Source organism: Hordeum vulgare, chromosome 4H (genome assembly GCF_904849725.1).
Source record: "Hordeum vulgare subsp. vulgare chromosome 4H, MorexV3_pseudomolecules_assembly, whole genome shotgun sequence".
Lineage (NCBI taxonomy): Eukaryota > Viridiplantae > Streptophyta > Magnoliopsida > Poales > Poaceae > Hordeum > Hordeum vulgare.
In genome coordinates this window covers 4,663,491-4,677,907 of record NC_058521.1, presented here as the reverse complement: position 1 = coordinate 4,677,907, position 14,417 = coordinate 4,663,491, and the positions used below count along the sequence as shown (strand labels likewise).

The 14,417-nt window shown below is 46.2% G+C and overlaps 1 protein-coding gene across 2 annotated transcripts; it reads right to left on the bottom strand.

Moving 5' to 3' along the window:
* Window positions 1-549: 549 nt before the first annotated feature.
* On the bottom strand, window positions 550-1,485 carry LOC123446917 (dehydrin HIRD11). Of its 2 annotated transcripts, none has more exons than XM_045123464.1 (2): window positions 971-1,485; window positions 550-856 (listed from the first exon to the last, which is right to left on the bottom strand). In XM_045123464.1, exon 1 carries the CDS (start codon window positions 1,330-1,332, stop codon window positions 1,009-1,011), a length of 324 nt encoding a protein of 107 aa, XP_044979399.1. In that variant the 5' UTR covers window positions 1,333-1,485; the 3' UTR covers window positions 550-856; window positions 971-1,008. The 2 variants fall into 2 exon arrangements, with proteins under 2 accessions (XP_044979399.1, XP_044979398.1); XM_045123463.1 differs by having other exon boundaries at window positions 550-861; window positions 971-1,482.
* Window positions 1,486-14,417: the final 12,932 nt, after the last annotated feature.

The following is a 14,417-nucleotide window of genomic DNA, read 5'->3' as shown; positions in this document are numbered from 1 at the left end:
TCGGATCCCCTGCGTGTCTGTGCTATTATGTTGGCATATGTTACATCGTGTGTCTACTCCCACTATATATGATAGGCCTAGTATACATGTGTCCTATCAGGACACGAGTCCATATCCTGTCTAAACACAATACTACTCAGAATCTAACTGCAACCTATCGTGTACACCATATTCGACACAACTCTAATAAAAACTAAAAACAAAGGGGTATTAAGAAACAGAAGGTTTGTTCGGAGAACAGTCGAGATACATGGCACCTCCAGTGTGTACCTTATTAGCCCGAATGACAAGAAGCTAAGTTCAGTATAGCTTATGTAGAATTGGTGCTGAATCTAAGTGTGATGCGATATGTTTTCAGTAAATAGATAGGAGTACCATACGGTGATTGGCTCTTGTGAGGAACTACTTTGAATTTTGCATTCCTGGAATTAATATCGGGCGCAAATCCGAAAACGAAAAACAGAGGAAAGGTGCAAACAAGCAACACTCTGCAAGAAAACAGAGCACCACACAGGTTCTGAAACTGAAAAGAGGAAAACAGAACACCAATAACCATTCAACATGTTTTTAACCTCGCGCATCCAGTTTGCCAAAAACAACAAGAAGAAGAAACGCTTCTAGAGATGAACATAGACACCACATCCACAAACGACTTAGAAATGATGATACCAAATTACCAATGGAGATACATCAATACCAACACGACTCCTCAACGTTATTATTACAAGCACCGTGCAGTGCAGTGCAGCGCAGCGCAGCCCAGCCGGTTATTACATCACAAGATCCATGAGACATGTCGCGCATTACATACATATGCTACCACACGCTCCAAATTAACCCAAGCCTTCCATCTCGCCTGCACTGCAAAAACAATTTAGAAAAAAGTTAGATCCAACAAGAAGCCAAGAACGCAAGCACGGAGGAAGGAGAAGGGGAAGAGAAAATGTTGAGGCACGCATGGAGACGGTACCTGCACCTGCACGCCGCCGGAGCGCGGCCGGAGGTCGCTCAGTCGCTGTCGCTGCTGCTGCTGCTGTGGCCGTCGTCGTCCTTGTGGCCCTCGCCGTCCTTCTTGTCCTTCTTCTTCTTCTTGTCCTTCTTCTCCTTCTTCTCCTTGTGGTCGCCGTCCTTCTTGCCGTCGCCGTGGCCGTCGCCGCTGATCTTGTCCTTGATCTTCTCCATCATGCCCTCCTTGTGCTCCCCGTCCTTCTTGTGCTCGCCGTCCTTCTTCTTGTGCTCCTCCGCCTTCTTGTGCTCGTCATCCTTCTTGTGCTCGTCGCTGCTGCCGCCCATGTGGAGCTTCTCCTCGATCTTGTGGATGATGCCGGCCATGGTGCTGTCCCTACTTCTCTCCGAGGAAAATGGCGAATAGTAGGACGCTAATGGGATGGGATGATGGTGTTGATCTTGCTTGGCTCGTCTTCGCCGGTATTTATAGATCGGCGAGGGGGACGCGGCCCCGTGGCCTGCGGTGGAGGGTGTCTGAAGAAATGGGAGGGCCACCAGATAAGGAGGAAGAGATCAGATCGTGCTGCTGCTTAATCAAACAAGGAAAGCGTTGGCGATCGGCAGCGATTATTGGGGGATGCAAGCTTTGTGCACCCGAGCAGCGTACCAACCGTTCTGCTCTACAAATGTGTCTATACTATTCCTGAAGGCATTCCTGAAACATAAGAGCATCTTCTCCGACCATCTATGCTTCAAATAAGTTTTCGCCTCGTTTTATAAATATAACCAATAAAAGCTAAATATAATCAATAAAAGCTTCCGTATGTGGGGTGACTTTCTTATTTCCTTGCTGTCTTCTCTAACCATTTATGCTTAAAATAGTCTTTTGCCCTGATTTACAAAGGTCGGACAATCGAGTGATACAATGTGTTGACAAAATCTTATTACAAAGCATATTTTATATCAGATAAAAACAATCAAACAAAGAGAGCAATGCAAAAAAAAAAAACAATGCACTGGGAGTATGCACTACGGGACGTCCTATCTCACCATCGAGTAAGAACACGAGTTGTTGAATCACGACATGAAGCATCCGGGAGGCTGGCCAATAGTGGCCCCTCATCTCGTGGAGAAACCACCATGGATCGTCGCGACATCCTAACCTCACTAGTGCGGGAGAGGGCTCTTCACCCACTTGCTCGAGGTCACTGATCTTGGCGACACGTATTTGGGACCGACAACATAAATGTCGAGGCCACGTGGAAATGATAAGAGGCAGACAAACTGCCCCACAGTAGAGTTGCATAAGCTTCGAGCAGCAATCCAAACCTGCAGAAGGCCCCACCGCGTTGTTGCGTACCATAAGGATATGAGATCCCAACAACGTCCTCAAGATGGTAACAACGCGACATTGCATCGTAGCCAAGTCTGGCTGAAAAAATATGGGTTTATACTAGAAAGCCCTAACACCAAGGAACCAAGGCCAACCAGCCCACCACGAGGAACTTAGGATTGGCCCACTACGGCGACCCCCCGATCTAGGTAAGACTCCATACCAGTCCAATTGGTTGTAGACAGATTTATGAGGTGTTCAACCCGTAATGGCACCCTCCTGTCAAACCCACACGGATTAAGGCAGCAGACATCGACCAGTTGCATGCATCATGGTCGTCGCAGACCTCGAACGAAGGTGCGCGGTACTAAACAACGACAACCATGGATGCGGCACCCACTCTACGTCCAAGGCACCTCCCGTCGGCGATGAAGACCGGAGCAGCCGGTGACAATGTACACAAACTTGTGACAGGGCAGGAAGAGAGCTATGGGCACGAAGGGGAGGCACCATGAGGGGAGAGAGGTGCCCCATTACCGCCTATCACCACACGGGACATTTCCCATTTGGCGAAAAAATTTAGGCTTTTCCCGGCAGTGGCGATGACCGCCAACACCGAGGAGTGGAGGAGAGGGGAAGGGTAGTGGCGGCATCACTCGATTGCCACTTGTGTGTCCCTAGAAGGAAAATATGGGGGGGGGGGGGTAAAGCGAGTCTCTTCTCCGTCATTTCCAGTCGTCACCTCTCTGCTAACCACTAGTGATTGAGCTTCTACTTTGTTTATGAGGCTCAAGGAGAATAAGGTGAGACTTGGCGGCATTGAGAAACTTTTGTGGCTCTCACACCTGTTTGGCGACGATTAGCTCCCTCCCAATAAAGTGGATGTCAGTACATAAATTGTATCGTGCCTTGGTTATTTCTACATCTGAGATTTTTTTTCACTTTTTTACCTTGTTCGTTACCTGATATCATCATATTCCACCTAGCTCCATCCAAGACAACTTTCTTAACCACACTTCTCGTAAACCTTGAAAAGAAAAGGCTAAATTTTGTAGAGACAAATTCACCCCCACCCCCTCCTCCCACACCCCCATCTAGGCCATCCTCTCAAACCTTCAATGTGTTATTTACATTACAAAAATATAAATAGTTAAATTCATCACCAAAAGCACTTCTGCGAGATTATCATTTGTAGCTATTGACTAGATATTGTATGAGAGATTTACTATCAAAGCATGAATTTAAACAATCATACTACACCTTGTTTTGGAGTAAGGGTGGTTAATAAGTTATGCAAGTTACAAATACCATAATAGCATTCATTTAGTTTCTTAATTATTTAGGTTAAGTTACTAGTTGCCATGATGGCGCTGATACAAACACCCGATTGTGCATGTTATAGTTTTTACCACGACACCGACTTAGGTACTTAGTTGTTCAAGTACAGTGCAGTTGTAAAGTTTATGACTACTTATGAATAACAATGTAAATCGTGAATTGTTGGATCATAACATATTGAAGTGAGAGATAGTGTTTAATATGACAAATACTTTGTGAACTAGATGATGCCCCGCGCGTTGCTGCGGTACGTTGCTAAAACAATGGGTAAATAGTTGCTAAAAAATTCTATAAATAATGAAAAGAAAATGTAAGCTTAAAAACAATTATAGTTAAAAAATATATTTTTTAACAAAATATGTAAGATAAAGTCTAATGCAAAAAAATAATGACTGATATGCATATATGGAAGATGTGGCACCATTGCATACGTGGGGTAATGCAAAAAAATGTTATTTATATCTTGCATGCCTACTCGCTTATGCGTCATGGTTGCATGACTAGGAAAATTAGGTAGTGCATGCGTGGAGTAATGCAAAATATGTTATTTATGTATTACATGCCTACTTGCTTATGTGTCATGGTTGCATGGCTAGGAAAATTAGGTAGTGGGTTGTATCTATTTAGAAATAGAAGATATATATGATTATGTTGTTTGATACTCACATATTAATGTTGGTAGTTTCTGATCTCGGTTCTTTTGCGGAAACATCTACAAGTAGGGTTTAATTCTGAAACCCTCATTTATAAAAAACGAATGGTAAAAATACAATGTGAATTAGGCATATAATATTAGCTACATAAGGTTTAAATTTTTGAAATACTAGATGCGTTTTTGGTGTCCTTGGCCATTTTGAAATATTTTGATGCGTGCAAAACGCCCTACATAACCCCTTGGATGGGATGAAAAGAATGTGAAAAGGAATTGGGAGCAGTCATACACTGGAGATGCACAACTAACGACCGCAAAAGACCAGAGAGCAATAAAATGGGAGGGTTCCCGCCAGATCATCCTTTCAATCACTTCTAATGACTATGTATAACTTCTGCAAAATAGAAGGAATCAACTATATGTCATCTATTGCCGAAACGTTCACTATATTTCCTAATTTGAGTTCATTTTACATCACTCCCCATGTGTTATGCAAACTTCATAGATTGGGATCACAATTTCACCCACCACATTTAAATCAGATCTATGTACATATCTTTAAGAGAATAAGCCTTTACTCTCATGGATATATAATGCAATCCTCCCCTCCTTCATTTGCTTCAACTACACAACTACCTAGCTTTGAAGGATATGATATCTCTTTTTTATTGTCATCTTGTTGTCCAATGTTCACTGCAATACATCACACTATCTTGAAATGAGAGGCCTCGGGAACTAACAATGCCCTTGTGTGTCAAACAACATAAGATCTTGCTCAACTTATAGCTCAGGCACACAACAACGTTGCACTTTAATGGAGGGATGTTCTAGTCAGTTAGGATGAATATGAGATGAGTAATGTATCGTATGACAGTTAGGGTATGTGCCACTTTTCTCGAGGAGAAACGATGCCAATTTTAATTGTGTTGAGCCACGGTATTAGTAATTTGATGGGAGTATCATGTGATTATTGGCTCTGGTTGTGAACACTAGACATGTTTTGTAGAAATGACCAGCTAAGGAATGCAAAAGATAGAGATGGATAGAGAGAGAGATGGTGGGAGGGAGTAATAGAGACATGGAGACACATAGAGTTCTCGTGTGATCATATTTTCAACCACTTCCGATAATTAAGTTTATATTCTATAATAAAATGAAAGGAATCAAATGGTATGCCATCTATGTGCCCAACATTAGCAATCTTTCTTGTTTTGAATTCATTTATTAACACTCCCATGTGTTGTGCAGATTTCATAGATATAGTATCAGTATTTCAGCCAGCACATTTAATTCTATACTACGTACATATCTTCATGGAATAAGCCTTGATTCTCATGGATATATTATATCATATGACTCTCCTTTGTCTGCTTCAACTACACAACTAGCTAGATTTGAAGCATATGATATCTCTCTTCCTTGTCATCTCATTTTCCAATGCTCAATCCAATCCATTTCACTATCTCAAAATGAGAGGCTTCGGAAACTAACCGTGCCCTTGTGTCTCAAACAACATAAGATCTTACTCTACATCATGCTCAATCAGACGAGAGTGTTGCATTGTAATGGAGGCATGTCCAAGCCAATTAACATGAATATTGAGACAAGGAACGTATCAAAGAACAATCTATATACCTTCCACTTCTCTTGAGGAAAATGTTGCCAAATTTAAATGTTCTGGACCATGTTATTAGTAATTTGACGGGAGTAGCATGTCACTATTAGCTCTTTCTACAGAAGAAAAACATCATGCAAAAAAGAGTTTGAATGAAACTTATAGATTCATGAAATCACCAGAAACATCTTAATAAGATACAAAAAGAATTAAGACGACACTTTGATCCCTAGTGGGGTGTACAACCACCCTCCTAATATCTATATCATTTAGATAGTGACTCAAGTCGAGCAAAAGGGGAAAGCTGTTGACATATTCAAAAGTCTGAAGATTATTTTGTGTATTGAGTTATAGGGAAAGCCGCACTATAAATAGGATTGAGGAGGTGTTGAAATTTATGGATCGTGACATACACACATCACATTTCCTACATAAAAAAGCTAAACACCTAGGCTCCATGTCAAATTCCCCTTTGAGTTCCTCATGCATCTTCTCTGACAGCCTAGATTTTAAGGCTAAAATTCCGGGCTCAGTGGCACATTTGCACGTCCAGTGAACACCTCGAAATCACCTTCAGAACTTCGAGGTCAGGTGTTTCGTTTATGGACGTCCCGGAACTCTGATCTTCTATCGAAACCTGACGTCACCAGTCTAAGAGAGAATGAAGGTTGGATTCTACCCCTCCAACCAAATTTGCTCAAACTTTGGGTAAAGAGAGGAACCCTAGATCTACTTCTTGAGAAAGCCAAATCGTAATTCCCTTACTTGTGCTGCCGAACTTGATACTCATGGAGTTTTGCGGTTCCTAGGCGGTACAAGTCCATTCCAAAAGCTACCAAGATGTGAAACAACTTTGAGAAGTTGTTATGAAGATCTGGTGGTCACCTCAATGCTAACCATTAGTGAGTGAGTTTTTTTACTTTGCTTGTGGGTCTCAAGGAGAAGAAGGTGGTGAAAATTGGTATCTTTGGGATACCTTTGTGGTTCCCACACCTCTAGAATGGTGATTATCTCCCTCCCAAGGAAGTGGATATCAGGATATAAATTTGTCTCACATGGCCTTACAACTTGAAATGAAAAGGCTAAAACATGTAGAAGCATATTGACTCCGCGCCCCCTCCCACACCATCTAGGCCATCATCTCAAACCTTCAACGCATTATTTATGTTATAGAAATAGATATTGTTAAATTCATCCTCAAATGCACTTCTGCGAGATTATGATTTTGTAAATGTTGACTAAATATTGTATGAGATATTTACTATCAAAGCATGAATTTTAACAATCAAACTACATCATGGTTTTGGAGTTGGGGTAGTTAATAAGTTATCCAAGTTACAAATACATAGAATTCACTTAGTTTCCTAATTATTTAGGCTCAAGTTACTAGTTACCATGATGGCTGTGACATCCTCGACTTTTGCTACAGTAATTATTGTAATTAAGCTACAATGATCACTCGCTAATGATGCCACATCATCGAGAATTCCCATCTCACACCCGCGTTGATTCAAGTCTATCCGGATTCAAAATTTGAAAACAAAAGAAAAGTACTTTATCAGTTCATTACAAATATTAAAAGAATATATATAAAAAGGAAAGTATTAAAAATAATAATTAAAAAAAGGAAATAATAGAAGGGAAAAAGCAAAATAAAACAAAACAACAACAAAAAAAGAAAGGGGAAACCCCCCCCCCCCACCCACCCACCTGGGCCTAGAGGCCCAGCCGGCCAGGCCACAACCCCCCCCCCCCCCCGCAAGGAAACCCTAGCGACCCCCTGCCTCGCTCGCCTCCCACGCCGCCGCCAGCACCCCTCCCGCTGGCCCCACCTCCCACCTCTCTCGTCTCCCACCCCCCCACGACACAGCCCCCCACCTCTCGTACCCACCCTCCTCACGAGAGACTCCTCTCTCTCCCGTAACTCCCTCTCCCACCCCAGGCTCTCCCCACTCCCACCCGAGCCCCTCTCCCACCTCGAGCACCAGCCCCCCCCCCCGTCGGCCTCCTCCTCCCGCCGGCGAGCCCCCCCACGGCCTCCTCCTCCCGCCGGCGAGCCCCCCCCACGGCCTCCTCCTCCCGCCGGCGAGCCCCCCCTCCCCACTCACCTCGCCTCCATCGCCGGCCTCCCTCTCCTCTCCTCACTCGGCCCCCAGCAGATCTGGCCGGACCACCTCGCCGGCCTACACCCCCATCCCGGCGACCACCACCCCTCTCGGCCCCAACCCCACCCCCGTCGGCCTTCCTCCCGCTCGGTCCAGGAGGGACCGGGCAGGGAGACATCTTCGCCTCGCCGGATCCGGCCGGCTCCCCCTCGCCGGCACGACCGACCGTCCTCACCGGCATCACCACCACCGCGTCATCACCGCCGTCAACCCCGGCTTTCCCGCGAACTCCGGCTTCACCGGGCCGTCTCATCAACGCCAGTGAGCCCTTTTACGGGCTCCTCCCACCCTCTCCTTCCGTTTTTCGTCCCGGTTCCGTTTCGGCAAACGGGACCCCAATCCGTCGACGGTAGCGACCGGTAGGAGGGATTGAAGTTTATGTTCTTCTATGTTGAAGGAGTTAGCAAAGAGACTCTCTGTTATATTTGTTAACAGAGAGAGGGAGATGAGAGTTTTGATAGAAAGAAAAAGAAATATATGTATTGCGTATGTATGTATCCGTATGTATGTATGTATATGGAATTGAGTATGTATATGTGTTAAGATGTGTGTATAAAAAAACGTGGTATACGGTCTCTGTGTGTGCGTTTAGTGATTGTGATGCTCACTTTCTCTATGACATGCGGGGTCCGCACCCCCCCTGAAATTGAAATTAAAAATAATTTTCTTATATATTAAATAAATAGATATATTAATTAATTAATTAATTAAGTAATTCCTTAAATTAAGGAGTTTGTTAATTAAGGTAATTAAAATATTCTAAACAATATGACATGTGGGTCCCATCCCACTAATTAATCTTGATTAAAAGTAATTTAGTTAATTAAAAATCCGTGTCTATGACAACGAGGACCCACTAGCCAGTTTGACCAGTCAACCACTGATAACAGCATGACATCATGCTGATGTCATAATTGCATTTAATAAATTAGCTAAATCTGTTTTTAATTCTTAAATAATTAATAAAACTTTAAAAATTAATATTAAATAATCCGTAAGTCAGATCAAAATATTTTCAACATGAAAGTTGATCAGCAAAACGAGACGATTCCGGATACACGGCCCGTTCGTCTGTCACGCGTCCCTAGCATAGCAAACATGAAACTTTTCCATCTTTTCCAGTATAACCGGTAGTAGCCCGTCTATGAAGGATGTTGCTGCGTTAGCTCATGTCTAGCCTGCATCTTGCCATGTCATGCTTTGTGTTGCATCGGTGCTATTATTTATTGTTTCTTCCCCCTCTTCTTACCGGTAGACCCCGAGACTAACGCTGCTGCCGGGTACATCTACGACCCTGCCGATCAGTCCTTTGCCGCAGAGCATCAAGGCAAGCAAACCCCCCCTTGATCATTCCTATATCACCTATGTCTTTCTTCCTATTGCTTGCATTAGTATTTTGCTACTGTTGTAGTTAGCTCCTATATCTGATGCATAGCCTATTTTTGATGAACTGCTACTTTCAGTCTTGTACTTTAAATATGCTTAGTATAGGTGGAGCAGTCATCCCCTCTGACCCGTAGTTCAGTTGCCCCGCTTGTTTTCAAATCTCGATCCCTGATCGACGAACCAGACCCGACACAGCACATACACCCCCCTTAGTTGTACGATGCTACAGATATACTATCGAGTACCGAGGGTGACACCTCGCTAAGTACTCTTGATGATATCTCTGTAGTATAGCTAGTCGGTCGTGGTTATCGAGGGTGATTCCTCTTTCACCATTCCCGATGACGCCTCTGTCGTGCAACCCCGCAAGTGTGGGACCCCCGAGGGTGATTCATCTAAGCCCACCTTGATGGGTACATCGTTCGCAATCCAACGAGGGTGATACCTCGTGTCCCCCCCCCCGATGTTACAACCACACAGTTACTCGACCATGTTACTGGGATCTTTGGTGATTAGTTGTAAGACGGGTGGATTCCCGTGAGACTGTGTTGATGGCCTAATTAAAATGTTAATGGATTTGGGTATTTGATCTGGGTTGGTCGGAGACCTTTTCGCACTAACCGGCTACGCGGGAAAAATTATGGATACTCAGCGTCGCGGTATCAGCCGAAGCTTTTCAGATGCCAGCATTGTAGCGGCGCGCGCCCGAGTGGTCCCGAGATGCATCGCGCTTGTGATTAAGGGATGCTAGGACTGACGTCGGCCGCCCACGCCACGTGCAGGAGCGCGAAGGGGAACTGGGCCCACGAACCCTTTGTGCTTAGGAGTTAGACCGGCGGGCTGGCCTCTCTGATTAGTCTTAGGTGGGGCTGTGACGTGTCGATATTCCGAGGCCGGGCAGGACCCAGAAAAGTATGTCCGGCCAGAGTGTTATCGAGCGTGACGGGACATGTGGTGCACCCCTGCACGGATGAAAATTAACTATTCGGATAGCCGTGTCCACGGTTACAGGACGACTTGGAGTTGTGCCCCGATCTTTTACAACTACAATTGTTACTTAACTGGAATTAGTTTGCCTCGGGATTGCTTCCTCGTAGGGAGTCGAGGGAGGATCTTTAGGCGTGACCTCACTTTAATATTGCTGCAACAATATGACTATTATTGTTTTACCCCTCTTCTACTCTCGTCTATTGCTACAAGACCCTGAAGATGCTAGTCTTCGATAGGACTAGACCTTCTCTCTCTATTCTCGCATTGCTGCAGTCAGTCCACATATAACCCCCCCTTCTTTGATACTGATGCATAATTAGAATAGTTCTGATGTAAGACTTGCGAGTACTTTGGATGAGTACTCACCGCTGCTTTGCCCCCCCCCCCCCCCCCCCCGTGTTCCCTTGATCCGTTTGCTGCGACCAGATGATGGAGCCCAGGAGATGGAGGTCCCCGCCACCGACGACTGCTACCCCGACGGTGCCTACTACTACGTGGAGGCCGCTGATGATCAGGAGTAGTTAGGAGGTTCCCAGGTAGGAGGCCTCGCCTCGTTCGATCGTTGTATCTTTTGTGCTAGCCTTCTCTAAGGCACCCCATATTTTATGTCTGTACTCAGATATTTGTTGCTTCCGCTAACTCATGTGTTTATCGAGCTTTCGTATTCTCGCCCTCGAGGCCCCTGGCTTGTAATATGAAGCTGATGTTATTTTATTTGTGTCTAGAGTTGTGTTGTGATATCTTCCGTGAGTCCTTGGGTTTGATCGTATGCATTTGCGTGTATGGTTAGCGTACGATTAAATCGAGGGCGTCACAAGTTGGTATCAGAGCCGACTGCCTGTAGGTAGCCCCCTTTCCAACTCCTTGGCCGAAGTTGAGTCTAGTGTTTGAAAAACTTTACTAACACTGATGTTGTGGCTTACGGGCCCACATCTCAATTGGGTGGTATTAGTATCTTTTACTTCTTTCCTATACTCTGGGCTCTACTTTCTCTTCTCTTTCGGGTCAAAGATTTTACTAACTCTAACATTAGGTTCTCGAATCACATCGATCCGGAGCGCTGGACTATCTACTCTTTTTCTCCTGAATATGTATTACACACACTGTCATTGACATCCGTCAATCTTATTTTCAGATGCCTCCTGCAAGACAGCATGTGCGCCTGACACAAGCCACCGAGACGACTAGGTTCCCGACCATTTTGGTCGATCTCCTGACCAGGCTGGGATATCGCTGGTACCCCGAGTACACTATGTTCGAGGATTTCCGCGAGTACAACCAGTACCAGTACCAGGCTGAGGTTCGCATCTTCGACCGGAGGGGCGGCGAGAACCTCGAGCGCCACGTGTTCTGTGGTATTGGAGTGTCGGTCGAGATGGCCGTCCATGATGCGGCCTACATCGCCATCACCCGTCTCCGTGGAGCGTACCCTCACCTGGAGGAGAGCCCTTTCAGATACATCCCGCATGCTCCTGCTGGGGATGAGACTGGATCTGATCTCACTGCCTACGCTTCTGACGTTCGGGAGCGCAGCGACCGTTCCTACGTTGCTGTCTGCGCCCCCTACGTGACGCGTCGCTACGACGCGCGGGTTCTGGTGCAGTACACTGAGGCAATGGATCGTGCTTTCCGAGCTCTGACTGTGGAGCTGTATGCTACGCGCGCTCGTCTTTACGATGCGTTGACAGAGCTGCAACCATCACACTATCCGAGGATTCCACCTATGCGCATCCGCGAGCCGAGCAGGACAGAGCTACCATCAGCTCTCGAGTGGACTGAGGTTGGGGGTAGAACCCCTGCACTTGGACCTCAGCTGCTCGACTGGATGCGGTACCCTCACCAGAGTCACAACGGGACACAGGGTCCTGTCCCTACCTTCTATCACCGCCAGCTACCAGGATTCGATCGTCCTCTCCGACGTTGATGTAGCCTTATCGCTACATCTCGTTGTCGTACTCTTCCACCGCGTGCCTGGGCGCCGCCTAGTGAGTCCAGGGTATCGTCAAATGCGTCCGGGCTATCGCCAAATTTCGAATTTGTGATCGTTAGTCTGTAATCGAACTTATGTATGGGTCTGTATGTCGAACTCAACTACTATGGAGTATCTATCGCATTTCCCTTTCATTATGCTTGATTACTTCATGAATGCATGCGATGCCTTTCAATTACTTTAAGCTAAACTACCCCTGCTAAATATTTAACAGGATGGTTAGACCAGTTGGCCGCCCGCGTGCCCCTGCCAACGATGCACCACCCCCGCCTCCTGAGTATATGGCGGGGATGATCCAACAGTTTGAGCTGAACCGCCAGTTTATGCAAGGGCTCATGGATCAGTTCCAAAGGCCGAACATGAACCAACCGCAAGGCGTGACACTGCAAGACTTCTGCCGTCTCAACCCTGCGATCTACCGCAGCTCAACTCAGCCTCTTGATGCTGATGACTGGCTCTGTGACATTTCTTATGAGCTGGAGTCTGCCAATGTGCCCCTGGCGAGCTATGCCAACTTTGCCGCCTACTTTCTGAAGGGTCCCGCTGCTCAATGGCGGGACAGCCACAGGCGCTCTCAGCCCGATGGGACTACCATCACTTGGGCAGAGGTCAAGGCTGCTTTCCGTGCTTGATACATTCCCCAGGGAATCATGGACCGGAAGAAGCGTGAGTTCCGCAACTTGGTCCAGGGCAACAAGACTGTGGATGCTTATCAACGGGAATTTCTGGAATTATCTCGCTATGCTGAAGAAGACATTGCGACTGATGCACGCAGGCAGGAGAAGTTCCGTGAAGGCCTCCACCCTGATATCAAGCTGACACTCCTCGTTCAGGACTATGCTGATTTCACCACCCTCGTGAACAAGGCTATTCATGTTGAGACTAGTCTGCAGGAATACAAAGATAGCAGCAAGCGCAACCGTGACATGGGCTCATCTTCGGGCTCATCTGCACAGAAGCGGAAGATCTGGATTCCCAACAACATGTACCATGGACCTGCTCCTACTCCGAGGCCGTCCTATGCTGCACCTCGCCTGCCTCCTCCACCACCTAGGCAGCCGAGGCTTCCAGCTCCACCGCCTCGAGTTCCTCCTTCCCGCCCTGAGGACGGGTTGTGCTTCAAGTGTGGTCGTCCAGGTCACCGTGCTAGAGACTGCAGGCAGAATCCGAATCAGCTGACACTTCCCGCAACTGGCAGTGGCAACAACCAGAATCGTGGTCAGGCCAACAACATTGATATGGGTCAAGCTCAAGACCAGCCTGCTACCGTGATGGGTACACTTCTCGTTAACTCAGTACCTGCTTCTGTATTGTTTGATACAGGAGCATCGCATTCCTTTATGTCGGAAAATTTTGCATACATGCATGACATTAGGAGCGAAGAGATGAACATCCCGATAGTGGTAAACACCCATGGGGGCGAATGCCGAACCTCTGTGGTTTGCCCCCATGTTCCACTTGAAATTGAAGGATTAGAATTCCTTGCCAACCCCATCCTACTAAAGTCATCCAACATTAATCTCATATTGGGGATGGACTGGTTGAAAGCTCATACGGCATCGATCGTTTGTGCCACCAAAACCGTCCACCTCCTACACCCTTCAGATGAACTAGTTAGCTACCATGCTCATCTCGTCCGTAATGCTGAGGCACGGCTGTATGCTTTGAATGCAGTAAATGCGTCCCCTCTTGAAGGGATTGAAAACATTCCAGTGGTCCGAGAATTCCAAGATGTCTTTCCAGAAGAACTTCCGGGGATTCCCCCTGCTCGAGCTGTCGAGTTTGTCATTAACTTGGTACCCGGTACCACTCCTATTGCCAAGCGTCCTTATAAAATGCCACCACATGAACTCCTTGAACTTAAGCAAGAAATTGACAACTCGCTCCGTCTGGGTTTCATCCGTCCGAGTTCCTCTGCTTGGAGAGCACCTTCTCTCTTTGTTAAGAAGAAGGATGGGACAAATCGATTGGTTCAAGACTATCGTCCTATCAACCAAGCC

Excerpts from the sequence above, each read along its gene's own strand:
- LOC123446917 (XM_045123464.1), bottom strand. The coding sequence starts at position 1,332 with ATGGCCGGCATCATCCACAAGATCGAGGAGAAGCTCCACATGGGCGGC.